A 27,363-nucleotide genomic window follows, 5' to 3' on the forward strand; every position below is an offset into this window, starting at 1 on the left:
TCAGTGCAGATATGCCGAGTGGACAGAAAGCTTCCTGCACAATATTTAGCTTGTGCTTGTGCTTGTGCTTTTGAAACAACAAGACACTTCTCAAAAGGGCCTTCTCAGTCTGAGAGTAAATCCTGCTTTGTTTGTTGTGGGGGGTTTGGTTTGACTCAACCACATGATCAGAGTCAGGTGACGGTATTGGGAAGAAAAACTAAAAAAAAGGACAAACTGCTGGCTGTAGGAGATTAGCAGCTGCTCTCACTTGGAGAGGCGCTGTATGAGACTCCCTTGGAAAAATGGGTACATGTTCCAGGTCTCTGCTTTGGACTTTAGGTGCAGCTTGTTTGATGGGTGAGTAACTACTTTTAAAATGTGACACTTGTTCTTTCTGGTCTAGAAAATACTAGTTAATGGTCTAAACTGTTGCACTGGGATAATGATGGGGCTTTGCATTTTCGTACAGTCACTGGGTTCAGAAGCAATGTATAGCAACAGGGTAAAGGGCGAGGGACCAGAGGAAAGGAAACAGGCTGCAAAGACATGATTAAAAGCATTTAGTCTTGCAATTGGATATGAATATATACAGCAACACTCAGATGGTACAATGGCCCTGAAAAATAAATATGGCTGGGCACATTGCTCCTGTAAGTTTAAAATATTTTGGAAGAAAGACATTTAATAGTTGAGCTATATCCTGAACATTCTGCAGCACTTTGCTTGCAGAATTGCAAAAAAGCAGGAGGAAGTATTAGAAAATGACCCTTGCAGCTCCAAGGTGCACAGAATAATCTGAGTCTTTCTGCAAAGCAAAGCATAGATATTGAACATAGTGCAAGAGGGTTTTACATACTTATCTCTCTGTTACAAAAGATAACATGCTGCAGGCCAAATGTCACCCTCGGATACACAACTCCCACTGAGTTCAATGAGAGTTTTGAGATGCCTTAAGTATTATGTCGCTAAATTTAAATCATCTTGCTACTACTCTCTTTGCTTTTTAGTTTAATGGATCTTTCTCCCCTTCAGGAATGGGTAGCAGGACAAATAGCCCAGGTCAAAGGCTTGTAGATTTCACTTTCAGCAAGTTAATATTTTAACCTATTACATGCAATAGCAAAGCAATCTGAAACGTAATCATTCCTGCAGGATTCTGAGGAATCCACCTCTCCAACCACACAAGAATATGCAGTGTAAAAGCAAAAGCATTAGGAACCTTACAGAATAACTGGAGCTACAGGCCTCCAGGCAAGTTTCATCCTGACTACCTGGCGTGCATCTGCAGTGGATAGAAAAGATTTTTCTAATTTGACACCTTTATTAGAGCTGGGCTGAAAAGCCAGTTCAGTAACTTACAAATGCTTTGAAACTTGATAGTGCTGGGATCTTAGGGTAAGTTGGTTCCGGGTAACCACCACTAACAAGTCAAGCAGTTTTTACTCGGGATGTAAAAGCCTATCCGTTTAAGCGGTAATCATCTATTTAAATGGTTTAAACAGCTGATTACCATTAAACTGGGGATGGGGAAGCTGCTGGGCTTCCCTGAGCCAGAGCAGCTGGGCAGCTCTGGCTCTTGTAAGGCGCGGAGCCCAGTGGCCGCGGGGGCAGTGTTCCATATTGAGAACGTTTAAACAGATTTTTACCCATTTTTCCCATTTAACCGCTTTTCCATTTAACCATTTTCAAAACCTGGTATCCATGAAATTCATATAATCTCAACACTTTTCTTTTGGGTTGCCACCTCACCACCTTTTAATTACCTCCCAGTCTTTCAGATTAGTCTTTCGGTTGGTGATCCAAGCATTATTCAGATGCTGATATAGTTAAAAATTATGATGCACTAATGGTGACCCAGTGAGTAAAAAGGGTTTTTTGCAAGAGAATTACAGATTATATTTTTTAAAATGGATAATTCTCTAATGAACAGCTCCTGCAATTCAAATATAATGCTAGGGGTGCTATTCATTTTGCCCCAGGGGTTGTGGATGGATCACCTGCAGATACTTCCACAATATCCAGTGTGGGTCTCCATCTCATTTCTAGGACCGTAGGAATTGCCAGAATGGTAAGCAGCGAGAAACACTTTGAAGAGTTTGATGTCCTGGTGCAGTTTCCTTTGGTTTAAGCACATACCCCACCATTGGTTAGTTCAGTCCACAATTTAGAAGTGCTCCTGAATTCCTCACGGACATTAAGCTTTCACTGTGCAGCATCTGTAAGTAATGCTTGCTATCGTCTCTGTTGGATAGAACTCTCTGTCCCATCCTGGCAGACAATGACCTGATCATCTTTGTCACCCTCATCTGGACTACAGCAGTGTAAAGTGTCTCGCCAAGAACTCACCAGTCCAACTAAGTACCGAACACTGTAGTTCATCTGCTCAGCAAAATGGGCTACCACAAGCACATTAAACCTGTTCTCCACTCTCTTTAAACTGGCCTCCCTGAGAATATTCAATCACCTTTGAAGGTTTGGTCCTTATCTTCAATGCACTCAATAGCCTGGGCCTGGGATATCTAAAAGATATCCTAATGTGCCGGGATGAGACTGTGGTTGATAACTTCACTCCTTAGGCACAATGGAACTTTCTAGTATAAGGGTAAAGCTCACCTGTGCAGGAGACCAGTTCACGACTGGAAAGAACTCCCGCAGGAACTAAGGACCATCACAAACCTCACCACCTTGGACTCCAAGTGCAATCTTTGACTTGCCTTCTCCACCATAAACACCAAGCAGCATGTATATTAAAACAAAACCAAACCATACCAAAACAAAATACTACATTGCACACACAATTCTACCCCTGGGGAGAGGATGAGAGAATGAACCATAAAAATTACACTTGTTAGGCACATCACTTAGTGCACTAATGGAAGGCACTCAGATACCCTGGTGAGGAGAACAATATAAGGAATAAAATGGAATGGACCGGACCACAGGTCCATCTAGTTCAGTACCTGTCCCCAACGGTGGGCAGTACCACCCGCTTCAGAGGAAGGTGTAAGATGGGCAGATGTGGGATAATCCATCCCCCATTAACTATTAAAGATCAGGATGAGATCTAGAGATTAACATGAGCCGTGAAGCATGAGGTTCAATATCCCCTTCAGTATGTGTCATTACAATTCTCGATACTCTTGTTATTCATATAAATATCTAATCACTTTCTGAATCTTATGTTCTTTGCCTCAACAACTTTCCTGTAGCAATGAGTTTCACAGTCTACCTATGCACTTTGTGAAAAATATTTTCTTTTATCAGTTTTGAATTTGTCACTTTTTAATTTAGTTGAGGGTTTCCTTCTGTTATAAGATGGGGAGAATTGAAGTGCCTGTTATACCTTCTCTAGACCACTAATTATTGTGTATATTTTAATCTAGTTTGCTTCTCTCTGCATCACCCCTTGAGTTTAAAGGAGAAAATGTTTCCAGACAAACATCAGAGAGCAAATGGATTTGGTTAACTGCTAGATAAATGAGTCTCCATGGAGTTGTCTCCCCAGGTGAAGAACATTAACTGAAACACTAACAGTAACTTTTTCCCTCTTAGGTATTGTTGTTGGACAGATAACCACTGCCCAGGTTTCTACGGGATCACCACTGTCTGCTGGGGTTTCATCAGATGCTCCAAATGCAACCACTGCCGGGGTCTTTATGGTATCAACTACAGCTGTCACAGTAACAGCTGAAGTGCCGTCAGCCACTGCAAACCCCATGGAAACTACAGGAGTGCCATCTGCCACAACAGCATCTGCTGAGGTTTCGTCCACCACTCCAACTGCGACAGTGCCTATTATGCCAAATGGGACCACTGTTCAGGTTTCTACAGGACCAGCATCAGTTGTGACCGAGTTGGTTGGGGTATCATCAGCTCCCCCCAGTGGCACAGTATCTACCAACATGCCGCCTATTGTTCCTAATGTGAGAGCATCAGCTGGGGTTCCATCAGCCACTCCATTTGTAAGCACCATGGAGTCCACAAACTGCAGTGTGGTGAATATGACAACATGTACAGCTTGTTCACCAGGAACATTTCCCAGCAATGGTAAGGTTCAGAAGATTTCCCTCCCCACTGCAGCCCTCTTAACTTTGTATATAAAGGTGATTGCAAAAGGGATAAAAACTGGGTGTATGATTTAATTTTTTATTGATGTATCAAGACACAAAGAAGGGCTCAGATATTTTTCCCTACTTGGTTTTTTACATTAGAACATCAGGCCTTGTCCATCCTGTCTAATCTGGAGAACTCCATGGTTGATTGAAGTGGTAGAATTACAACCTAAAGACACAATGCAGGTGAAACATAGTTAATTGAGAGGGGAAGTGATTCTAAGTAAGTTAGATATGAACAAAAACTATTTAAAACTATTTGTCTCAAACAATTGGAAGGAAACCTCCATGAAAGACTCAGTATTCCTGCCCCTTCAATGAAGGGCTGAGAGAGCTCCCACTCCACTTCGGTTACACAGGAAGCCCCTTAGCAATGAGACTTCACATTTCTGATTTTCTAAAGTAAAAACCATGAAAGAAAAATAAGCCTTTCCAGACCTCCTTCATACGCTTTAGGGACGCAAAAAAAGGGCAACCTGCTTCCCCTTTCTTTTCCCCACTGCAAGTCACCTTTAAGAGGTGAGTGTGTGCTTTCTTTCACATTTTTAAGCTTTCTTTTTTAGGCAAATAAGGATGAATTAAAAAGCTCAGATGAATATAAAGCCCAGAAACACATGGCAAATGTTTCCACTAACCACAGTGTTGGTGGGGACATTATCTCCATCCCTACACAAAGCTGAATGCTTGCTCTGTGCTAATGCCTAAAGTATTTAGCTCTTCATAAGGATTTATGTTCCATAATGAAAAATCATCCAAAAGGAAATTCTTCTTCTTACCACATGTGGTCAACCTATGGAATTCACTACATCAGGTCAGTTAAATAAATACCATATATTTTTAAAAACAGACTGAATAATTTTAGGATCCATAATAAAACGTATATCATGGCATGCTAAGAGAGGGATAACCAGTTCTCATGCTTCAAGGCATGAGACAATGCTTGCAGAGGCCCAGAACTAATTGCCAACACCACCATATACAACTTCCCACAACTGGATCCATTGCAATCTTTCCCTTCCCACATGCTTTGTTGTGAAGTAGTAGGCATTGGCTCCTTTCAGAGGAAGGATAACAGATTCAATGGACCAATGAGCTAGCATGGCAAATCCTATATAATTATTCTACATAGATTAAACTGGTTTTGTAGAGTTAAGACTGAGAGAATTTTTATGACGTGGAAACAGTAAGTTATCTACGCTCAAAAGACTGTTTCTCCTTAAGCCAGAATTCTCTGCTTTTGGGTTTTCTTTTCTGTCCTTCAGTGTTGTATGTTTTGGTAATTTTGTCTGAGGCCTTAGACAAAGATATTTTTACATTCATATTGATCTGTGTTTTCTCTTTGGTTATAAATTAAATGTCATTAAAAATGTTTATTCTGCTTTAGAGACATTGAGTTGCTTCTGCTGTTCAGAGGGCTTCTGTGCAGACCCCACTGATTGCATATCCTGCCCTGTGGGTCACTATCAGCCTCTAGCTGGACAACTGTCATGTCTGCTTTGCCCACAAGGATATTACACTAAGTAAGTGTCTAGACCACTGTTGTGATTGGGATTGTATTTTTTGTTAGACACAGATTATGTATTCTGTCTCTCTCATTATAATGGGGTCAACTACTTTGTGTTTGTACAAGAGCCTAGCTCAATAGGTCCTTGTTCTTGATTCACCCTGAGACACTACTGAAATAAACATGATTAATAATTTTCTGGAATGTAGGATCTCTTTTTGCTGCCAACAGGTAACTGGGTTTACCAACTGTAGGAAAATGCAGGATTTTACTTCATCAAAAAGTAAGGCTACAAAGGTCCTTAACTCTAGCTCCTTTTCCAGGTTGCCCATCATTTTGTGGATAAAGGACAGGACTGGGAACCAAGGTGTGGGTTTCTTGCTCTAGCTCTTCCACAAACTTTCTACTGGATAACTTGAAGGAGTCTTGTAACCTCTATCTCTGCATCTTAGTTTTCCCATCTGTAAAAGAGGATAATATTTCATTGCCTCAATGAGGTGCTGGTAAGGTTTAATTAATTAATGATTGCAAGATGCTACAATGACTATCAAAATGCCTACAAATACATTTCTTAGCCCAAAGAAGCCAATCCTTACAAGTTGACCAAACTTCATAGCATAAGTGGGACATGTGGTGTGGTGCAGACTTGACTTGGTTGCCGCTGTAACTTGTTTGGGCTCATCTACTTTATCGTCTGTCTCCTGTAGAAATTAGATCTCTGCCCCCTGTGCATGGGCAGTTGTGACTCACTGGACATCTGTGTGTGCAAATATTTCATTTGGAAGCACATATTGGCCACCTGCACAGACAAATACAAATGTGTACAGGCTGCCTCTTAGAGCTGCAGAACCATTGGCATACTTTAATAAGAGGTCCATTCACTTGGTGCCAAAAGTGTCAGATGATTGCGGTTTAGCAGCTAATTCTTCCTTCATCCCTCCTCAGCCCCAGTTTATGAAACCACCATGGATGTTGGAGGGCTCTGCAATAGGCTGGTTCTCTTGGTGACTTTAAGACTCCTTAAGACAGGTGTGTAGTCCCTTATCAAAGGCCAAGCTAGATTCTTGCAATTAAACCATTACAATGGCCACAGTTGGACTCCTGAGCTAGAGGTTAAGGGATTACTGGGCTTCTCACCCTTGACAATGATGCCTTAGTAAGGGTCACCCTGTTCCAAGAACAGATGGTTCTGCCACTGAAGCTATGTCTCCTAATTTTTACCTTTAATACAAATCCCAGCTGGAGCTAGCTGCTAGTCCACTGCAACCTGAACCTACATTTTGTGCCTCTTTCCCCCCAGTCAACTATGCAATGAATTCTACAGGGCCTCAGAATCAGTAACCACCTGATATATCTGATCAGAGTACAAGTTCCAAGGTAGCACTAATTACCATTGGTAACAGGGGGTGGGAAAAGATATCTAAGGGGGCGTGTAGAAGAGAGAGGGATCATGTTGAGAAGGAAATTCCTCATTAAGAAAACTGATATGATTTGGATCTACCTGTAATGAATGCAATAGCCAGTGTATGCACCCTTGTTCACCAGAAAGAGTTAACATATTTCATTACCATCCCCAGCTCCTGTTTAGATCTCATTTAGACTGTATGGTCAAGATTTTAAAAACTGGGTACCTCAAGTTAGACTCCTAAATGCTTGCTGAGGTTTCTATTGAAGTGACCTGATGTTCAAAGATGTCCGAACATGCGGTGGCTTCCATAGAAATCAGTGGTAGATGCTAGGTATTCTTTGCCTTTGAAAATCAGGCCTCATGCGTGGGCCTGCGTGTGGACTTTGGCTCCTAACTTTAGGCACCCAAGTTGTCAAATCTTGGCCTAACTTCTTTGAAGATGAGACTTTGTAATCTTGTCCCCCCCATATCTAGCTGAAAAGCTTTTAGCACACGGTGGGAAATGCTTAAACAATCTCTAGTATTAATGCAATAGAGAACTTCATTTCTTAACTGAATCTTTAAAGCTAAGGCTAGTTGTAGTTGGGTTTTTTTCCCCCTTAACTGCCTCACCCTAATTAAACTATTTCTGTATTTCCTAGAGATGCACAAGATACAAGCAAACAAATGTCTGTCCTTTTAAGCATCTTAAATTCAACTGAAACTTTTTCTTCATGAAAAGCACGTAGAACTGAACTAACTCTATTCAACTCTCTTTTTAGTTTAATGAAAAGTGCTGCATGCCTGCCCTGTCAGCCTGGCTATTACTCCAATGAGTCTGGGATATCAGCTTGCAGAGCATGTGAAAAAGGTATGCTTTGACTCTTACTCCACTCAAAGGGGGGCTGGGATGCCAGAATGTACAAGATTTTTCTTATAACTGGTTACAGTAACATATTACTTAAAAGAAAAAGTAGCATTGAGTAATAGGATTGTTTTTTCAGACCAAACGAAACCTGAACTATAGCTCACTTTCCATTCCTTTTCTTGGCTGCTCTAATTTTTTTTTTTAAATTTGATGTAAAAATTGCAATCAAACCATGCATATCATCTTGTTTTTGTCTGTAACAAAATAATTTATGCCCCACCTCACACGTGGTGTAGGGTCTCTCTCTTCTGGTCCTCCTGTGTTTCTTCAGACGTGAGGCCATGTGTTCATATACCCCCCCCCGAGTAAGCTTCTTTTACTTCAGATGATTGGGTCAGAAGCACAGTTGCCATTCCTCAGTGCAGGCAATACATCCCTCCCTATAGCTTTTGCATGGGAAGATAGGACTGCAACTGCACATTCTTGAGAACTTGCTGGTAACCTATATCCAAAACTGCACTTTTGTCAATCGCCTTTTTCACCTCCAATTTGATATAAAATGGGGACGGACTGCTCCTCTGCAGGCTTGTCTACCCATCACAGGGACCAAGTCAAAAAGTGTTATTTTGCAGTTCCTGACAAGAGTTTTAAATCTTGGCAATAGCATTAGATTGAAGTGGAGTGTCTGAGCCGTCTAGATTTCATGCTAGTATTGTAAGGTCATTATGATTTTTCTCCAGTTTTAGGGCTTCTTAAAAATATTCAAACACCTCCAAAATCACTGTCGGGTGAACACACAATAAGGTTTTTTACACATCATTAGTGTGACTCATCTCAATGCTTTGAAACATAGATAATTGAATGACTAGTGACATTACAGTAGCACAGGGAAGATTCCTCTTTTCTGTTTCTTTAGGATATTTCAGCTCCCAGCAAAATTCAACTTTCTGCATGCCCTGTCCACTTGGATCGTTTTGCAAGTAAGAAATACATACACGACTTTTCAGGGGTGTGGGAAAGGGTAGTAGGTTTATCTTACTATCGGCAAATGTTTCAAGAGACCAATTCAACTGGCAAAAAGGAAGGCACTCTCATTTTTCAGCCTGATCTATGAATATCTCCCTGCTAAGCAATGTTATGAGAGGTATCTGGCTGTTGTGGAGAGAGAGTCTCTTGAAGATTCCAAAACTCTGTTCTCCTTAACTGAAATTGACACTGTAGTGAACCCTGACTTCAGGTAAAGATTCTAAAATTCAGTGGGTCAGTGATGATGAACTAATGGTGACCCTACCTTTCAGTGGTGCCACGAGGCTGGACCAGTGATGGTGCAATAGCAACATACGTAGCTGCTGCATGAGAGGTTTCAGTTCAGGTTTCCCTTTCTAGCCCGTCTACGATGTCAGTGGCAGACAAGCAGCCAACGAAAGTGAATGGAACTAGAAACTCCCATCATTGACAGTCACACTGCAGTCTAAGATGTGGTTTTATATTGAGGATTAAACTCACTCAATAAATAAGCAGGTGAAGAGGGCAGCAGATAAATGCCTCGGTGCAAAGGCATGAGAGTAATTTTGGACGGAGACGAGCTTGAGAATTCACTACCAAAATTCCTCTCGGGGCAGCGGGGGGAGAAAGAATATCAGTAATAATGAGATGGCAATTACTGGCTTTCTGATTAAAGAAAGCCGGGGGGCTGAACTCTAGCTGTGATGAGCTTGGATCCTGAGAAATTATCAGAACTGGTGAGTATTCTGAGAAGGTTTCATCCTCTAAGGCCACTCCCCCTTTCTGTATCTCCTTTCCATCTGTTGTGTTTTGATCTGTCCCTTTAGGGTTAGGTCTAAGCCTTGTCTACATTAGGGTGCCAGCCAGTAAAGTGCAAATCCCTGCTGTCGATGTGCTGCATTACTGTAAGTTATGTCTTGCATTGGTGTAGCTTACCTCAGCCAGAGGTGTCTGCACTAGAGGTTTGTACCAGTCTAGCCACACAGCTGGCTGAAACCCTCATATAGACAAAGGCCTCCCTCAGCTCTTAATTTAAGGCCAGAAGGCGAAATAAAACCAGCATTAACATCCCAATAGTCTAAATTCTCTCAGACCTATTCAGCTTTTGTTCAAGGTCATATTTAATTTACATGCTGTCTCAGATGATTCAGCTAGAGTTCAGATATATTTGTATATTTCTTTTCCTCTCTCCTCTAAAGTACTCCCAACTGCAGCAAGTGTACAATTTGCCCCACTGGAGAAGAGGCCCTTAGAGAAGCATCTGAAGAATGTGCACCTTGTCTGCCGGGTAATTAAGTAATTAATTAAAAGAGGGGAAGTGCTGATTTCTGGCTGAGGACAAAGAAGCTTTATTTCAAGGATAAAACTTGCAGAAGAAATGCTTCAGGCTGGTCTCTGCCAGCAAATGGGCCAGCAGCTGGCATCTGTCCTCAGCAACAAGTGCCAAAATGGGTTTACTGGCTAGCATGTGCAGAACACGCCATTTCATCACTATTGCAGAAGAATTCTTGCAACTTTTATTTCTACCATGCTAGTAGGCAAACTGCTTTCAGCCCCAATTCATCACAATCTTGGCTGGTAACGGAGGCTAGCAATGGGTTCGTTCGCTGGCATACCCAAGGTTGGTTGCAGCAGACTCAAAACAATTCTACGGTAGGCCAGACTTCGGCTTACACTAGAGACTTTGGTCAGTGTAGAGCTATGTTGGTCCAGGGTGTGATGAAGTATAATCTCTGACTGACACAGCTGTGCCAGCAAAAGCCCTAATACAGACGCAGTTATACTGGCAAAACTGTGCTTTTGCCTGTATAGTTTACTTTGCTCAGGGGATGATCAATCACAAAGCACTGCATTTACTAGGAGTGCTTTGCTGGGATATATGCTGCTATTCCTACGCAAGTACACCCAGTGTAGACCTGGCTTAAGTCTAAAAATAAGCCATGTAGAGGAAGCTCATGTAAGGAAAAATGAGGAAATGTGATTTCTAGTTTGTATTCAATATTGTCTTATATAAACACAAAGCCACATATGAGTCACTGATACAGCCTTATGCTACAGCCTCCCCTAGCAGTATCAATTTAGGGACTAAACCACCAGGAAGTTCCGTAGTGAAGTAGTGTTTTTAAATATAAAATCAGCATTAAACATTTTCAAATGCAGCAAGCATACAGTCCCACAATTTTAAAGACCCATATTCTTATGAACATATGAAGTTCAGAGAATGAAAATGTTTTTTAAAAACACCATTTAACAATTTTTAAACAGCTACCAATTTTCACTCTGAAAGGGGAGATGGATTCAAACCACAATTATAGAAAAACACCTCTGAACTTTGCATCCATCTTAGAACTTTGCAGCTTACTCATCATTTCTTTTGAAGTATGTAAAAATTCAGAGTATTTCGCTGTTTTACACTGAACTCATGACTCAAACATACTCCATTTGCCATGTCTAAAAATGCAGGGTTCCCTTCCTCTTCCCCAAAGCCCATGTGTTTAGTTTTCTTTGTCCATTAGCAGAGACCAATTCAGAGCCCAGTTTTTGCTTTGTGCGTGAAATGTTTTCTGCAGTTTTCCTCTCCTCCTCCTATAAAGCACAGGTCAATCATGCACTGATACTAAAAGCCCCAATGGTCTAGTCCCACCCCTCATTTTCTGCTTCTTTCAATTTGCAGGTACATTTAAAGGCTCCAGTGACAGCAAATGCGAGGTCTGCCATATAGGGGAATATCAGTTACAAAGGGGCAAGGAGAGCTGTGACAAATGCCCAGAAAATCACTACTGTCCTGTAAGTCGCTCTAAGCTGCAGCAGTGGCCTGTGTTACCAAATGTAGCTGATCTATTACAAGCAGAATACATTTTAATTAACACCCCCTTTATTCAATCCTCTTCCTTTGTAGGGTTCTTTTAGCTTTTTTATTTTAAAGTATTTATTTTACTCCTCATGTTAGAGAGGAGTAATCACAAATGTTAACCACCCCTAGAGCCATGTACCTATCCTTGTTCCACGCATGAAGCTTCCACTGATCCTCCATTGGGAGTTTTTGGGAAAGCTAGAGAATGGAGAGTGACCCACTAACTGTGCTACTTGACGGATGGGCAAGGCTGTGTAACTGAGACTTGTTACTCTCCTGAGTGAACCTGTGAATGACTTAAGCCTAATTTGACCAATTTGAAGTTACTACTCTGAACTTGCTGTAAATTTCAGGCTTGTCTACACCACTAATTCTTTGCTGGCATAGCTATACTGGTTCTAGCTTGGCTGGCAGAGCTCTCTAGAGGAGACACAGAATAAGCCAACAGGAGTTTTGCTGGCATAACTACGCCACCTCCCCGAATGACATTAGCTAAGCCAACAGAAGCACTCCTCTGTTGACACAGTTGCATCCACACTGAGGTTTTTGCCAGCATAGCTATGTCTGCTCAGGGGTGTGGTTTTTCACACTCATGGCCAATGTAGCTGTGCTGGCAAGTCTTTGTACTGTTGACAAGTCTTAGACACTGAATGTCAGTTTAATTCATTTTTAAAAAATATGCTAAAGCATTGCTAATCTTGTCCTGTCAGCCCTACTTTATCAGCAATGCCACCCTTCAAAGCCATGTTACCCAGCTCCCATACCTCCTGCAATACTTGGAACACCATCCCAATTTTAGTTCACCAAGGTACACCTCTCTCCATGCCATGTCATTCAAGTCACTCCTAAAAACTCACTTTTTCTGTGATGCTCGCAAGAAGCGAATTAGTAGCTACGTTACTCCTTCATCCAGAATGCCAGTGTGTTCCTGTCTCCTGTGTCTCTTAGCTTGGACGTTCTTCAGGGCAGAGAAACTCTTACTTAGTGTTCTGCACCATGCTGAGCAGTCTCATTGCTCAACAAATACGGTCTTACCTGTCTGATAAAACTATCTATTTTGTATTTTCACTTCCTTAGAGTCCAGATGTGAACCCAATTCTGTGTCCTCCTAATGCCTTCTGCCCGGCTGGCAGCACTCAACCACAGTATTGTATGGAAACATTTCTTTATAAGGCAGGAAACTCTTGTGAACTGGCTCCTCTCACCATTGTACTACTAGCCATTTCTTCAGCAGGTGAGTAGTGTTTACTATGCTGTAGTAAAATTGGAATACATTCGCCTGTGACTTGGGTAACTTCTGGTTTAAACATCAATGTAGGTGTTCCCTTGCTGGTACTGTATATTCTTGACTAGTTTTCTGACATCTTCATTTATAGTGCGGGTTCTCCTCTTTTGGCCACTGCTTGTTCCTTGCATTTTTGTTTTCAGAGGAATTAATTTTTTGTACCTTAATTATGGTGCCTCTTTGGATTCTCCAGCCTATTTCTTAATATCCCTAAAATATTGTCCAAAAGCACAGAACAGTATGAGAAAAGTATGGGGCAGTAACTTTAAAGACAAAATAATAGCTTCTACAGTTGCAGTCAGATCTTTAACAATGTGATTGTAAGTAATTTATAATTTAAGACACCAATCATCCTTTAAAATGCCAAGTCTTTGCCTCTTGAATCTCTCATTACAATATGCTATTTTAAGTGGGACAGACAAGTGTAAAAAAAACAAAAAACAAAATCTTCCCTCCTTCCTTGGATTATTCTGTCCTCTCCTCCCTGTCCCCCATGAGCCAGCAGAGCCTGTGCTGTACTTGCTAATGCACAGTAGAGTAGCATAAAATCAGTTCCTTCACAGCGGACACAGTATTGCCAATCCCAAAAATTCAAAAATCAGGAATCAGATCCCCAAAAATCATGAAAACCAGAATTCAATAATTGTTAAAAGAAACAAAACCATGTGTGTGTGCGGAGGGATGGGAATAGTTACTTATCCTACACAGCAGCTGCTGTTCTTCAAGATTTTGAAGAATCTTCTGAATTTGGCATCAGGGTAGTCACCACTTGACAAGTCAGTGGGTTGCTCCATGTTGGTGTTTTACAGATGTTACATACTGGCACATTACTGAAGCAGGCCAAAGATGCTGGCCTGTACCCTGGTGGAGGGTGCCCTTATAATTGGACGGAGAGGCTGAACACCTAACTGTTGGAGATACATTGTGCGATCCTTTCGGAAATTCTGTGATAAGATGGGTTGGCCTTTCAACAAGCCAGATATAGCCACTGAAATGAGGAGACAGACTAAAAAATCTAGTCCTGTCCTGGTAACAGAACAAGGCTCTGCAAACATCCATGGAATGTAGTTTCTTCTCTCCTAGTGTCAAGTGTGACTTCAGGAAGAACATTGGTGCTTTACTGCACTGGTCAGGTGAAACCCTGAGACCACCTTAGGGATGAAGTAAGAGTGCAGTCTAAGAACCACCTATGAAAGGATGTGTAGGGAGGTTCTGCTTTAAGGGATTGGAGCTCACTGATTCTGTGTGGATATAATGGCCAATAGATAGTTGTGAGGCTAAGGTGATATATCAGGAACAGAGCTGGGTTGGGAAGTTTTCAATTAAACTGATTTTCATCAGAGATGCCTATTTGTTGAAATCAAAACTTTTTGTGGCCTTTGAGTCTCAGTACACTTGCTGAATAATTCCACACACTCAAAGGGCAGGTCTCTGATCATCGCCTACTCCTCCCCAGGCATGCCTGACACTTAGAGCCATGGTGCTCTACACAGCATCACCCCCGAGGCCACAGATCTGGCTGCCATATCAGAAGCATCCATTGCTGCCTGTAAAGCCAATTTGGCCTTCCTTAATATTATTTCCCTGAGTTCCTCCCTGCTATCATGTGGGAGTTTTAAGGGAAAAAGTGTCACCGTCCATCTCAAGTCAAAAAGTTCTGAAGGTTTTTATGAAGTGTTTGATGAAATCTAGCCAAAGCTAAGAACTAGCAGATGAAACATGTAGCAGGTTCAGTCTTGCTGCCATTGGCAGTAAGAAAATTGAAGGAGGGTTACAGCCACCCTGTCCTTTATGCCCTCATGGATGACCAGAAGGTACAGGATACATGCACAGCCCCAGTGGTGACTATTCCAAAAAAAAAAAAAAAAAAAAAAAATCTGATCTCATGTCAATGAGGCACATGTGCATCTACAGTGAGATCTACACTAATTATTGAAGAAATGGCCATAATAGCATTGCCAACTCTCCCAAATTATACAATAAGATTGTTTTGGCTCCCAGTTCAGGAGCTCTTGCTGGCTACCTGATGGTGTGGAGCTACCAGCTTCTCCCCAAGCCCAAACGTTCTACTTAATTCTGTGTTGTCCACCCTCCAGCCCCAATCTCTGCCCATCCTCCAGCTCAGCAATTAATTCTGCCTCCCCTTCTCTCTACCCCACTCACCATCTCTTGCCCCTCAGCTCCTCCTGCAGCTCCAAGGGTCCTTCTCTCACACTCCCCATCCAGACCTGGGATAGCAGCTACAGCTATCTCCTTCTTCAGCATGGTGTTCCAGGGAGTGTGTGTGCAGGGAGCAAAATGATCTGTTTTTCACTGAAGGAGAGGAGTGAGCAGAGCCGCCCTGACTGGCTGAGTTTTTCCTGCTCCCTTCCCACCCACACCTTTTGAGAATTGTGTCAACCACTCCTTTTCATCCCCTACTCCCCAAAAACCTCCTCTCAGCCCCCAAGAAGAAAAGGGAGTGCTTTGCCTGCTTCCTGCAGCGAACCTGCTTGGCTGCTCTTCTCTAGGAGGTGGGGATGTGGTGAAGGCAGTCAGTGAGAGGGGGTTTTGCCTGGCCAAGACTGGAAATCATTTGAAGGCTGGATCCTCTCCTCCTTCTGCTCGCTGCCATACTAGTTCCAGCAGGGGTCAAAATCGCATTTCAAGAGTTGGTAGCGCTGTATGTTCCAAAATTGTCATGAAGGTACCCATGAAAGTAGGTATTGGGTAAGAAAATATATTTTAAAAAAAGCTTGTGTGAAAACGTGTGTCCAAATTGGATTCATCCCCTACCACTGTTGGGCTTTTCCATCAGAAATGCTTTTGAAGAAAACTATTCAACACTCCTAGTTAATTCATGTATTTCAAAGGGAGTTTAGCCTGAAAGAAGGCTAAATAGAAAAATACCAAATTCACAAGAACCAGGGAATATTTCATAAAGGTTCATAGGCCAAATTCAGAGCTGGTGTAAATCCACATATTTACTATTAGCTTGCATTTGCTCCCACAGAATCTAAAAATTGGACATTTCTTTCTGCACAAAACAGACGTTGTGTCACAGCAGAGCATAAATGTGTCATTAAGATCAGTTTCCCTTGTGTGGTTCTGCTACATAACAACTAAAATAGCATTACAGAGCTTGATATTTGTCATTATTTTCATGTCCAGCATGTCCAGTTTAGAAATAATTTTTTTCTGACAATTCTGCACTTTCCTGGCTAGAATCAGAGTCAATCTGCGTTCTTTCCTCCTTGTGCCTCATTCTAGGATCACAGGGATTCTGCCCGTCAGACTAATTTCTCAGCCAAATCCTTCAATAGATGTGCACAAGTATAACTGATTCAGACAAAGAATTCTGGTGATGCATGTTAAATAGAATCCAGCCCTCTTTCTACTAGCACAGCAGAACAGACAATCAACAGGATTAAAAGAGCAGACAACTTAATTGTCACTGAAGTCTGCTAATGAGACTGCATATACACAAGGAGCAGATTTAAATAAGGTCATTTTTACAATCACCTTTCATAGTAGAGTTGCACTTTCAAAATTGCGTTTTGAGAACTGGAATTGTATCTACCCAAAATGATTGAAGTTTAAATGAAAATAAAACTTCAGGTTGCCAGAGTATGAGATTGCTTTATCATATCAGTAAATCACAGAATAAATAACCTCTGACATTTTTTTCCTTCACTCCTGAAAATAATTTTCATTCCTCATTTTCCAGGTGGAGTCCTTGTTGTGTCTTTAATAATTCTGAAACAAAAGCAAGAAAAAGTCAGGAAAACTTTAAAATCTCCATTACTATCAAAAGGAGCAAGACCACACACAACTTATGGTGTGACTGGGCACACAGAACCAGTATACGCTGGCTGGTAATTGGCTAGGATTTTACAGAGTCATTAAAAAAAATCACAAGCATTTTCTGTTTCTTTTCTCATGCCTGGTGATGTGATAGATGTGTATTTAGGACTATGTGTCTGGGCAGAATGTTATTATTAGGTATTATTAATCCACCGGGCTTTGTTTGTGTAGCCAAAATATTTAATTGTAGCCATGAGTGAACAAAAATGAAACTTAGAAAATGATTTGATTTATGCAGGTCTGGCTTAATTCAAGAATAAGAATAGGTGCATCCGTAAACATTCTCACTTCCACAGCCAGGGGAGAAAATAATGTGTCATGGCAATCCTCTCAACATCAACAACAGTCAATACCATGAGTGAGCATGTGGTTGCATCACAGAACATGGCCTCTTTACAGTATACTAATTATTCCTACCATGGCAGGAGTTAACACAAACATAATTCCTCTTAATGTACAGAATCTCTTCTCCCACTCCCAAAATGTGACTGTTTCCCCAAAGCAGGAGTGGGGCAGAGAAAGCTGCATGATCCCAGATTCACCCTTCTCCCACAACTGTGAGAGGATATCTGTTGGTAAAGTGATGGGCAAATACAGAAAAATTCCTCTCCTGTGTTTGCTGCTAGTACCCAATGAAACTGGCTGCAGAAGCTACTCACTATTATAGCGCAGTAGCAGCACCCCAACAGTCATTGCTGCCTCCTCCATGGCACTCAGCTCTACATGCAACCCAGCCCCTCAGAGCTACCGAACTGCACATAGCATTGGTGAGAGGGAGCAACAAAGGGTATGTCTACACTGCAAAAACAAACCTATGCAATGAATCTCAGACCCCACATCAACTGACTTGAGCTCATGGCATTCACCTCCCAGCTGGATTTCAGAGCCCAGGCTCCAGTCCAACTCTGAATATCTACACTGCTATATTTAGTCCCAAAGTGTGAGCCTGAGTTAGTTGACTTGGGCTCTGAGTCTCACTGATGTTTTTTTTATTTGTGTAGTGTACACATATCCAAAGATGAATTACAAATCAAACCGAAAATACAAGTTAATAGGACAGGAGCAAGACGGAAAACAGGCAGACAAAAGCAGAAACAATAACTAAAGTGTGAGGAGGTGGTGATGGTCTTTCCTCTATTCCATCTCTATCAGACTTCTATCCAGAAAAGGTTGGGGAGCACTTCTGTAATTGAAAGCAGCTTTCTACACATCTGTCATAGAACCAACCAGAATTGTACTAGATACGGTTGCTGGTATGGCTATGACAAAGTTCTGGCCCTATCCATGACGACTGATCAGTCCAATGCTGTACTTGATCCATCCCAAGTTGTACAAAAAACTTCAGCCACTGCTAACACCCATCATTCTTTAATCTGCCAATCCTGGCAAGACACCTTTTTCTCTAAAGAAAAGTGCACCTTTATTTGAAGTGATTTTTAAAAGTGTCTGTATAAGTAATTCCTTTCTATGTAAGAATGAGATGAAAAAATACTAGCCCTACTGAAGTTGGTGGCGGTGATCCCTTGATACGAGGATCATGTCTGCCGGAGTAAAGTCATTGATGAGACTTAAGATGGCCGAGGAGTCCAATTCGTGCTCTACAGATTTTTCCACATATGATAGGTGATTGGCTTGGAAACAGCAAAACTGCTGGCTGGGCTGCCATTACACTTTCCTTCCTCCTCTGCCATTTCTCAGTCTCTTGAGCAAGGCAATTCTCTTCAAAATGGGCTGAGGCTTGATGTATGATGTGATGCCATTGCAGTCTATTGCCAACCAGCTCTTCCCAATTTGTGGGGTCAATGCCTCTTCTTAAGATGTACTTTCAGAGTATTCTTGTAGCATTTCCTCTGTCCCCCATTGGTCCTCTTACCATGACTAAGCTGAGAAAAGTGGACTTGCTTCGGAAGATGAGTATCAGCCATCTGCACACAATGACAAGCCTAGTGAAGTTGATGTTTCATAATATTCGCCACAGCACTGGTGATGTTAGCTGTAGAAAGAACACTGGCAATGTTATGGCTGTCTTCCCATCTGACACAGAGGATCTTCCTAAGGCAGCACAGTTGGTACCACTCCAGATGCTTAAGATGGCTTCGATATGTCATCCATGTCTTGCACCCATAAAGAACAGTGGGGATGAATACTGCATTGAATACCAGAATCTTAGTTTCCATCCACAGATCTCTGTCAGTAAAGACATGATGGAGCAACTGACTTCAGTGGGACCATGATTTCAACAATGGTGTAATACCACCATTCTTTGTGCATTATTGTCACTTTTTACTAGGGTGGAAATCATATACTATCAGAGGGCCCATACTAGCTGTCTTCCAAAAGCCCTAAGGAATGGACAGAGCAGCCTGGTGGGAGGTTACTGCTCTCTCTTTGTATCACAAAGGTGGACTTCACCTGTTCTAAATACATTGACAAAAAGCAGCATTGTGGAGGGCAATGGTTATGGCTAGTGAAGCCAAGCTTGTACATGGATCCAGTTAACAGGCACCCCATATAAAAAGGCAGCAGAAACTATTCCAGACCACATGCTGCAGGAGGAAAAGACTGTTACTAACCTTCTGTAACTGTTGTTCTTTGAGATGTGTTGCTCATGTCCATTCCAAGTAGGTGTGTGGGCACCGCAAGCACAGTTGCTGGAAGGCTTTCCCTAGCAATATCCATAGGGTCAGCTCTGGAGCCCCCTGGAGTCGCACTTTCATGGCGCCCTATACAGAGCCCTGCTGACCCTCCGCTTCCTCACTTCCTTCTTGCGGACAGACTCTAACAGAGAAGTAGGCGGCTGGGTCTTGGAATGGACTTGAGCAACACATCTCGAAGAACCATCATAACAGGAGTTATTAACCATCTTTTCTTCTTCGAGTGCTTGCTCATGTCAGTTCCAAGTAGGTGACTCCCAAGCAGACTGGTTGGAGTTCAATGATCTGCTGATTGCAGCACCACTCTACTAAAGGCCACATCGTCTCTGGCTTTCTGAGTAATGGCATAGTGTGCCGCGAAGGTGTGGACTGTTGACCATGTTGCAGCCCTACAAATGTCCTGGATTGGGACCTGAGCCAGGAATGCTATCGAAGATGCATGTGCCCTTGTGGAGTGAGCTGTCAGCACTGAGGCCAGAATTTTCGCCAAGTCATAACACGTCCTGATGCACAATGTGATCCACAAGGAGATTCTTTGAGATGAAACTGGAATGCCCTTCATCCTGTTTGCTACTGCTATGAAGAGCTGTGTCATTTTCCTAAACGGTTTAGTCCTTTCGATGTAGAAGGCCAAAGTCCTTCTAACATCCAGTGAATGCAGCATCTGTTCCTGACTGTTGGTGTGTGGTTTTGGGTAGAAGACCAGAAGAAATATGTTCTGGTTTGAATGAAATTGTGAGATTACCTTTGGGAGGAAGACTGGGTGAAGAAATAGCCGAATCTTACCTTTGAAGAAGACCATATAGGGTGGCTCGAATGTGAAGGTCTTGAGCTCTGAAATTCATCTTGCTGAAGTGACGGCTACTAGAAAGGCTACCTTCCAAGAGAGGTAGAGGAGAGAATATATTAAGATCCCATTGGGGAATCAGCTGACGCATCTGAGAGTACCACCTATCCAGATTCTTAAGGAAGCGTCCAACCACAGTATTGGTAAAAACCAAGAAGCCTGCCACCCATAAATGACAAGCTGAGATTGCAGCCCGATGGACCTTAATTGATATTGAAAGTCCCTGATGCTTGAGATGCAACATATAGTCCAAAATAAAAGATATAGACGGTAGGTGTGGGCGGGAGGGGGTATTTTTGCATCAACCAGATGGAGAATCTCTTCCACTTGGCCAGGTATGTGGTCTTGATGAGTGGTTTCCTGCAGAACCTTGTGGACTAACGAGCTCAGTGGGAACATGTAGAACAGGTGATCTGTCCATGGGATGAGGAACGTGTCCGCTGTTGAGCCCAGGCTGTGATTTTGGAAGGAGCAGAACTGTGCGCACATCCTGTTGTATTTTGTCATGAACAAGTGCATGTGAGAAATTCCTCACTTCTGGAAGATGTCATACGCTACATCTGGATGGAGAGACCATTCATGGTTGAAGAATGAAGGCGGAGGCGACAGAATACGACCGGCCCGATTGGGGTACTTGAGCCTGTTGGAACACCCAAGGAGGTCCAGAAGGGCCACTGCCATTCTGGTGGCCACGGCATGGGGAAGGGCTGACCAGCTTCCATGCTTTGGTAGCACCTCCCTGATCAGTGCTGGCTCCATCTTGATGGGTAAGAGTTCGACGGATCACACCTAGGGGACCAGGGTGGTGGTATCCATCGGTGCTGGCGTGCTGTGCTGGGGAGGTTGGGGCTGAGGCAATATAGATGGCTTTTCTTTAGACAGTATTGACTGCTTCTTCTACACCGATAGTCTGGTGTCTGGTGCACTTGCATGTCTGGGAGGGGACAGCGGGGCCGTGCCCTCCAACTGGTCCCTGGCCTTTTCAAAAGCCTCTGGTGTGGAGGGAAGCGGCAGATCTTTTTCATGGACTGGCCTAGATGGGGAGTCCACAGACACCAAACTCGACGGCCCCCTCCCCTAGGCCAGAGTCAATGGCACTGCAGTCAAAGAGGTACTTGAGGGGCTCGGCGAGGGTTGCACTCTGCTTGAGTCTCCTTGCCCTGCTCTTTTGGGTGGTGGCAAGCCCTTCCTTTCAGTATTCCTCTGCTTCTTGTGAGGAAGCCACGACTATGAAGAATCCTTCAGTGTTGGTGACCCTTGACAGTGCCAAGGGTTGCTGGCCAGAGAGTCCTTCCTCAGCACCATCTCTCTCTCCCAGACACCAATGGGCTCCTTACTGAAGCAGACATACTGGGTGTCGGGTCCACTGGGCCTGATGTTGATTGGAGAGCCTTCCACCAGAATGAATTTCAGTCGTTGGCTTCTCTCCTTTTTTGTCCTTGGGCGAAAATCTCTACAGACCTTGCACTGATCCTTTTGATGAGTCTCTCCTAAGCCCTTAAGGCAGGTAGTATGGGGATCACTCCTGGGCATGAGCTTTTTACAAGCCCTGCATGATTTAAAACTGGGGATCGAAGCATGCCGTCCCCAAAGAGAAGAAAATTTTACCTTGATAAGCAGGGCCCCATCTTACTATACTAATAAAACTACAACTTATTTTAGACTATTTACAAAACTAACTAAAGAACCACTAGGTAAAGCGTTTGCTGAGCAAAAGCGAATGGATGTTCCAGCAACCGTCACGGACAGTAAGAAGAAACTGAGGAGGCGGGGGGGGGTCGGCAAGGCCCTAGATAGGGTGCCATAAAGGCATGACTCCAGGGGACTCCAGAGCCAACCCTATGGATACCACTAGGGAAAACCCTTCTGCCAACTGAGCAGGCAACACACAAACACCTACTTGGGAACTGACATGAGCAAGCACTTGAAGAATGGTGGCTTGTACTTCAACCCTGTGACCTCTCGCATTGGGGATGTAATCTGTCTTCTACAAAGCTTGAATAAAGTGGGGCTGAGTGGGGTGGAATGAATTTCACAAAGGCCACTCCTTCCAACTACTTCAGTATAGAGGCTTTGTCATGGGTAATGTCAGTGAAGTATTTAATCTTTCCAAACCATCGGTGTAAGAAGAAATTGTTTTTCTCTCTTCATATGTATTGCTGATCTATCATCCCAGAATACTGGGATCTCCTTTCTATATATTCCTATTTTACAAAAATGTGCTATGTATTACACATAAAAAAAATCCCTGTTGCTGTATGAAAGACCCAGACAAAACACAACATACTATTTGGCTACAAATGGAAAACATAGGCAACATGCTGTCATGGATACAACATAAAACTGAAAGAAAGAACAAATTTCTAATATTAAGGGTGAGGGATTAGGGCTGACAAGGTGGTAAAGTAATATCTTTTATTGGACCAACTTCTGTTGGTGAAAGAGACAAGCTTATACAGGTATTCTTCACGTCTGTGTAAGCTTGAAAACTTCTCTCTCACCAATGGGAGTTGGTGCAATAAAAGATACTACCTCACCTACCTTGTCTCTACTCTCCTGGAACCAACACAGCTACACCGCTGCATACAGAAATTGTGCTTGCAGTTGATCCTGGGACCAGCAAGCTCCAGCTCCTTACTGAGCAACAGAGAACTCACAACAGAATCACCTGATTGTCCAGACTGACTAGAGGCATGGATTAGTGTTCAAGTCACATTTCCTGTCAATACCGAGCCTGAGTCGATGCAGCTCATGATCCAACCAGCAGACAAGATTTGGTGAGGAATCCTGGTCACATGCCACTTTAGGCATGTTGCACAAACACTAAGCAGTTGTCTGAAGGAACCAGTAGGCATGCTCTTAAACCCAGCAGCAGCATTCGGTCAACTGCTGCTCAGAGCATTCTCCCACAGCTCCGTTAGGTCCTGTGCCTACTTGTCCCCAACCTTGCTCTTGCCTTTTTCCTGCTCTGAACCCAGCCTTGCCTCACTCCTTCTAACTATTATAGTATATGTGTGTGTGTATGTGTGTATATATTAATTAGTATAGTTAGATAGACCCTCACCTCTGATTCCTGATTTCAGCTCTGCCCCTTGGCTCTGGCTTCTCACTGCAGTTCTAACCCTGGACTTCTATTCCTGGCTACCAACTCCTGCTACAACCACTAGGCATGACCACCCATATCCTGGTCTCTGACACTGTTAATTGTAACAATACTAAATCTAGAAAAAATTGATGTCTGAATTTAAAAGTTGATTACCTCCCTCTAACCATCTCAGTTTTTAGTCAATGAACAGACTTTAATAGTTATTTAACTCAATGCAGTCAAGGGCCTGATTCTGTATTGGGGTCCTCATCCTCTCCTACATAATCGGAGGAGTAACATAGCAATGAACACCTGTAAGAACCCCAATCCTGTCTTAGGGAAGAAGGGGAGTCAGAAAGCATGACAGACTCATTGCCAAATGACTCAAGTATATGGGAAGGAACTGTGGAGCTTTTCTGTTTTCAAGTGAATTAGAGTAGGGCAGTTGGAGGCATTTTGGGCTCTATCACCTGAAGAGTCCCTGTTGAGTGAAAACAATCCAGCTTGTTAAGACCCAAGTGTGAACAAGGAGTGACTTGCCCTGGGTCAAGGTCTCTCCAGAGGTATCTTAGTTGATATGCACATGCACACAGGGTGGAGAGGTGGAGGTCCCAACATGCAGACCAAGCTGAGCTCTTCCCCCAGCAGAGTGAAGGTCCACAGACTGAGAACAGCTGTAGTAGAAAACCCCTTTTGCCATTCCTGAGAAGGCAGAGAGTGCCTGTCTGAGCTTTTAATGTATTTCACCAAACGATGTGGGAGAAAGGAGCTGCAGAGAATAGAGGCCTGGCGGAACATGGTGCATTTTAAATTAGATTATAACTCCCTGGGGCAAAGACCTTGGTTTACATGTTACGGTAGAATGCCCATCAGACCTTGGAGCATCGCATAAATAAATAAATAGAGTATGTATTTTTCATACACTAACCATTGCAAATGGGAATAAGGATTCTAAGTATAAGTGAGTAGAGTTACAGCTCCTCAGTTGTAGGCAACCACAGTAGTTCATATTTAGGGCCTGACTCAATTCCTAATGAAGTCAATAGGAGTATTTTGATTCCAGCTCCCATTAAAGTCAATGTCCCCTTAATGAGAAATTGCTTTAGAACCAGGGATGTCAGGTGATGCATTTTTTCTGCAAGAACCATCATCAAACAGCAACATTCCACATGCAGTAGCTTTGTCTATCTGTACACATTTAATTAATTCACAATTATTCTGACTGGAGCTAGAACTTTTGGCTAGACACTTTTCCAATTTTTTCTTTCTTTTCCAAGGGTCATTAAAAGTTTAACTTTTATCAAAGCCACAAAGATCTATATTACAGCCATAAAAAAAAAGATGCTTAGCAACATAATACTCCAGTAAAGTATTGGTATATTTTGTTATCCTAAGATTCTTCTATCTTTAAAAAATAGTCAGATTCAGAAAACGCCCCACTAGTGTGTTTACTCTTACAATATTAAACACTTATTCAAATTTCCTTGAAGTGAAAAATCCATGAAGCATGCATATTGAGCGGATGAACCTGACACTAACTGAAATATCTCATCAGTTCATACAATAACGTTTCTAAAACATTCTCATTTCAAAATGGGGTGTAAGAAAATCTAGTTTAAAACAGTTTTACATAGAAAATAGTCAATGTTATTTTGCTCCATTATTTTCTATTTCAAGTCTGGTTTTCCGCTTTTTTCAAGTAGCATAACTCAGTTCAGAGTATAAAATAGCTCAGTATACTCAAGAATCTGAATATTGATAGTCTCATCTTTAAAAATGTATGTGAACCAAAAGTGGTGACAGTTTGACATTGCTGTATTGGTATAAAATGGAGCTAGTTCAAATTTAAGTACTAGAAAAATATAGAAAAAAATTAAAACAATGCATTTCACAGATCCTTAGAGTAGGAATTCAGCATCATGAAACAGGACTGGGAACTTGGAGATCTTTGGTACACATTATGCATCTAAACATTGTTAAGTACCATAGTATAAAAGTCTATTTGCTATTCTGCATGGAATAAAAATCTCTCCAGCAGGCTCCTTGCCCAGACAATTCCAGTTTCCCCCATCCTCCTTATCTCATCTCAGTCTTGCCTCCACCCACTCACAAGTCCTAGTCCCTCCCTGCACATCCTTATTTAATCTCAGTTCTCCTCCCCGCAACTACTCACTTGATCAGTCCCCTCCACTGGCTCCTACTCCCAGTTTCTTACCTGCTCTCAAGGCTGCTTATCCCAAATCTACTCTACCCATTCAGGTCTCGCAGCTCTTGTCCTCTCTGTATTTGAATTAGGCCAATTCCTCCTACACGCTGCCTGGGTTCAGCAGGGTAGCACTTAAAGCACAGGAGAAACACTCCTTGCTCAGTTCCTATGCCTGGTCCACAGGAGCTTGCAGCATCCAGGAGGAGCAATTGCAGGGTAGTTAACCTGCTCAGTTCCTGCAACCCTGGGATGAAGCACGCGCAGTACAGGCAATCTGCACAGAATTTAATTGCCAAACTCAAAACAATTCTGCTGAGCATACGCAATAGGAAATCTTTCAAAGGCTTATAATTTTGCCAAATTTCGGTGATTTTCCACAGGAAAAGCAAAAGGCACATTCCAGACACAAAAGCTATCCTCTACATCAAATTTGCAGTCCCTGGTCCAAAGCATGAAGGTGCAAGTTTCCCAGTGAAATAATTGTGAGTATTTTTTTCCAGCATTGGCAAGACAACATTTTTTCCTAATCTTGTTCTTGGGAACAGCTGACCATTTTTGCTGAAATAAAACAAAACAAAAGAATAAAAAATAAATAAAAAAGTAGCCTGAGGCAGATAGTCACTGGGCATGGAAAATGTCAGCCCAAACGATTAAAGCTTTGCAAAGTTATAAGCAACTGACAACAATTCCTCCTTATAATGGGAAGTGTTGGGCTGTACCTACCGCTCTGCCTATAACATACTGAAATACATGACAGTGAAGTCTAATGCATAACTAGTAACACCTAGAAATAAACTTCAAATGGTGCTAATTCCAGTCAATATTTTAAAAAATCCTGAAGTATAAATTTTCATTATGAAGCGACGGTCCTTTCAAGCTTTACTGATACAGCAATACAGTGATGTATTTCCACAATATACACCATTTCACTGGTTTTTAAAAGATTGCTGTAAGAATAAAGTCTGTACTGTATCCACTTTTCCAAACAAGAACTGCCAATTTCAAAAATAAGATAACTATGAATAAACTTTAATATTTAATAAGATACTGAAATTTATCAAAGAGTCATCAAGGAATAATGATTCAGTGCAATATAGAACATCTCCATTAATACTTCTCGAAAGCAACTCCAGTATTTAAAGTATTTAAAATTAAAGCCTTTAAAAATTTACCATGAATGCAACTACAGAACAAACCAGCAATTCTATGTAATTGATTATATTTTGTGGATTGTATAAAAATATTTCTGAAATCTTTTAACTGAAACCATACTTTTATACTATTTCTCATTTGATCAGGAGGCAAAAACATATTTTAATTTGTCTGTTGTATACCATTTTAGTGTAGCAGAATTTACTTAAAAAAGAAAAACAGCCCTTATACTTCAATGGCCAAGATGATAAACAAACATTTTGATATAATTTAATGACATGCTTCCATTACAACTGGATGCCCAATCTTCGTAGATATTGGTTACTAAAGGTTATTGAGTCATTTTACACAGGACACAGTCTGGTTTGTAAGAAGTAAGGTGTAGAAAGTGTTCATAAAAAGTCCTTTAAAATACCTTTCTGAAACACAGACTAAATTATACCTTAAATTACGTTCAAAGCAACCCTGCTAAAATCAATTGGGTTACATGGGATTGAATCAGGGCAGAATTTGATCCATATTTGTAAGGCATCAATTTCAAGAGTAAGTAAACAATAGAGGGGAATAGGATTTTCAATA

The 27,363-nt window shown here is 42.0% G+C and overlaps 2 protein-coding genes across 3 annotated transcripts in view; one reads left to right on the top strand and one right to left on the bottom strand.

The window, feature by feature from the left end:
• The first annotated feature begins 228 nt into the window (after positions 1-228).
• On the top strand, positions 229-16,956 carry LOC137166106 (uncharacterized). Of its 2 annotated transcripts, XM_067567726.1 has the most exons (9): positions 229-339; positions 3,535-4,029; positions 5,479-5,614; positions 7,768-7,856; positions 8,770-8,833; positions 10,058-10,146; positions 11,533-11,645; positions 12,790-12,946; positions 16,704-16,956. In XM_067567726.1, the coding sequence occupies exons 1-9, from the start codon at positions 285-287 to the stop codon at positions 16,853-16,855; spliced, it is 1,350 nt and encodes a 449-aa protein (XP_067423827.1). In that variant the 5' UTR covers positions 229-284; the 3' UTR covers positions 16,856-16,956. The 2 variants fall into 2 exon arrangements, with proteins under 2 accessions (XP_067423827.1, XP_067423828.1); XM_067567727.1 differs by lacking the exons at positions 8,770-8,833; positions 10,058-10,146.
• NSD2 (nuclear receptor binding SET domain protein 2) overlaps positions 16,392-27,363 on the bottom strand; it is a 172,459-nt gene continuing 161,487 nt past the window's right edge. Inside the window, exon 24 of the transcript XR_010923564.1 lies at positions 16,392-16,732. The gene's annotated coding sequence lies outside the window, so the exon portion shown is untranslated. The remainder of the gene's footprint in view (positions 16,733-27,363) is intronic.

This window comes from Emydura macquarii, unplaced genomic scaffold (genome assembly GCF_026122565.2).
Source record: "Emydura macquarii macquarii isolate MOO-44397 ecotype Brisbane River unplaced genomic scaffold, CSIRO-AGI_Emac_v2 contig_2795, whole genome shotgun sequence".
Lineage (NCBI taxonomy): Eukaryota > Metazoa > Chordata > Testudines > Chelidae > Emydura > Emydura macquarii.

Excerpts from the sequence above, each read along its gene's own strand:
- LOC137166106 (XM_067567726.1), top strand. The coding sequence starts at position 285 with ATGGGTACATGTTCCAGGTCTCTGCTTTGGACTTTAGGTGCAGCTTGT. Across the intron at positions 4,030-5,478 it reads AGGAACATTTCCCAGCAATG|AGACATTGAGTTGCTTCTGC; the intron begins GTAAGGTTCAGA and ends ATTCTGCTTTAG. Across the intron at positions 11,646-12,789 it reads CAGAAAATCACTACTGTCCT|AGTCCAGATGTGAACCCAAT; the intron begins GTAAGTCGCTCT and ends TCACTTCCTTAG.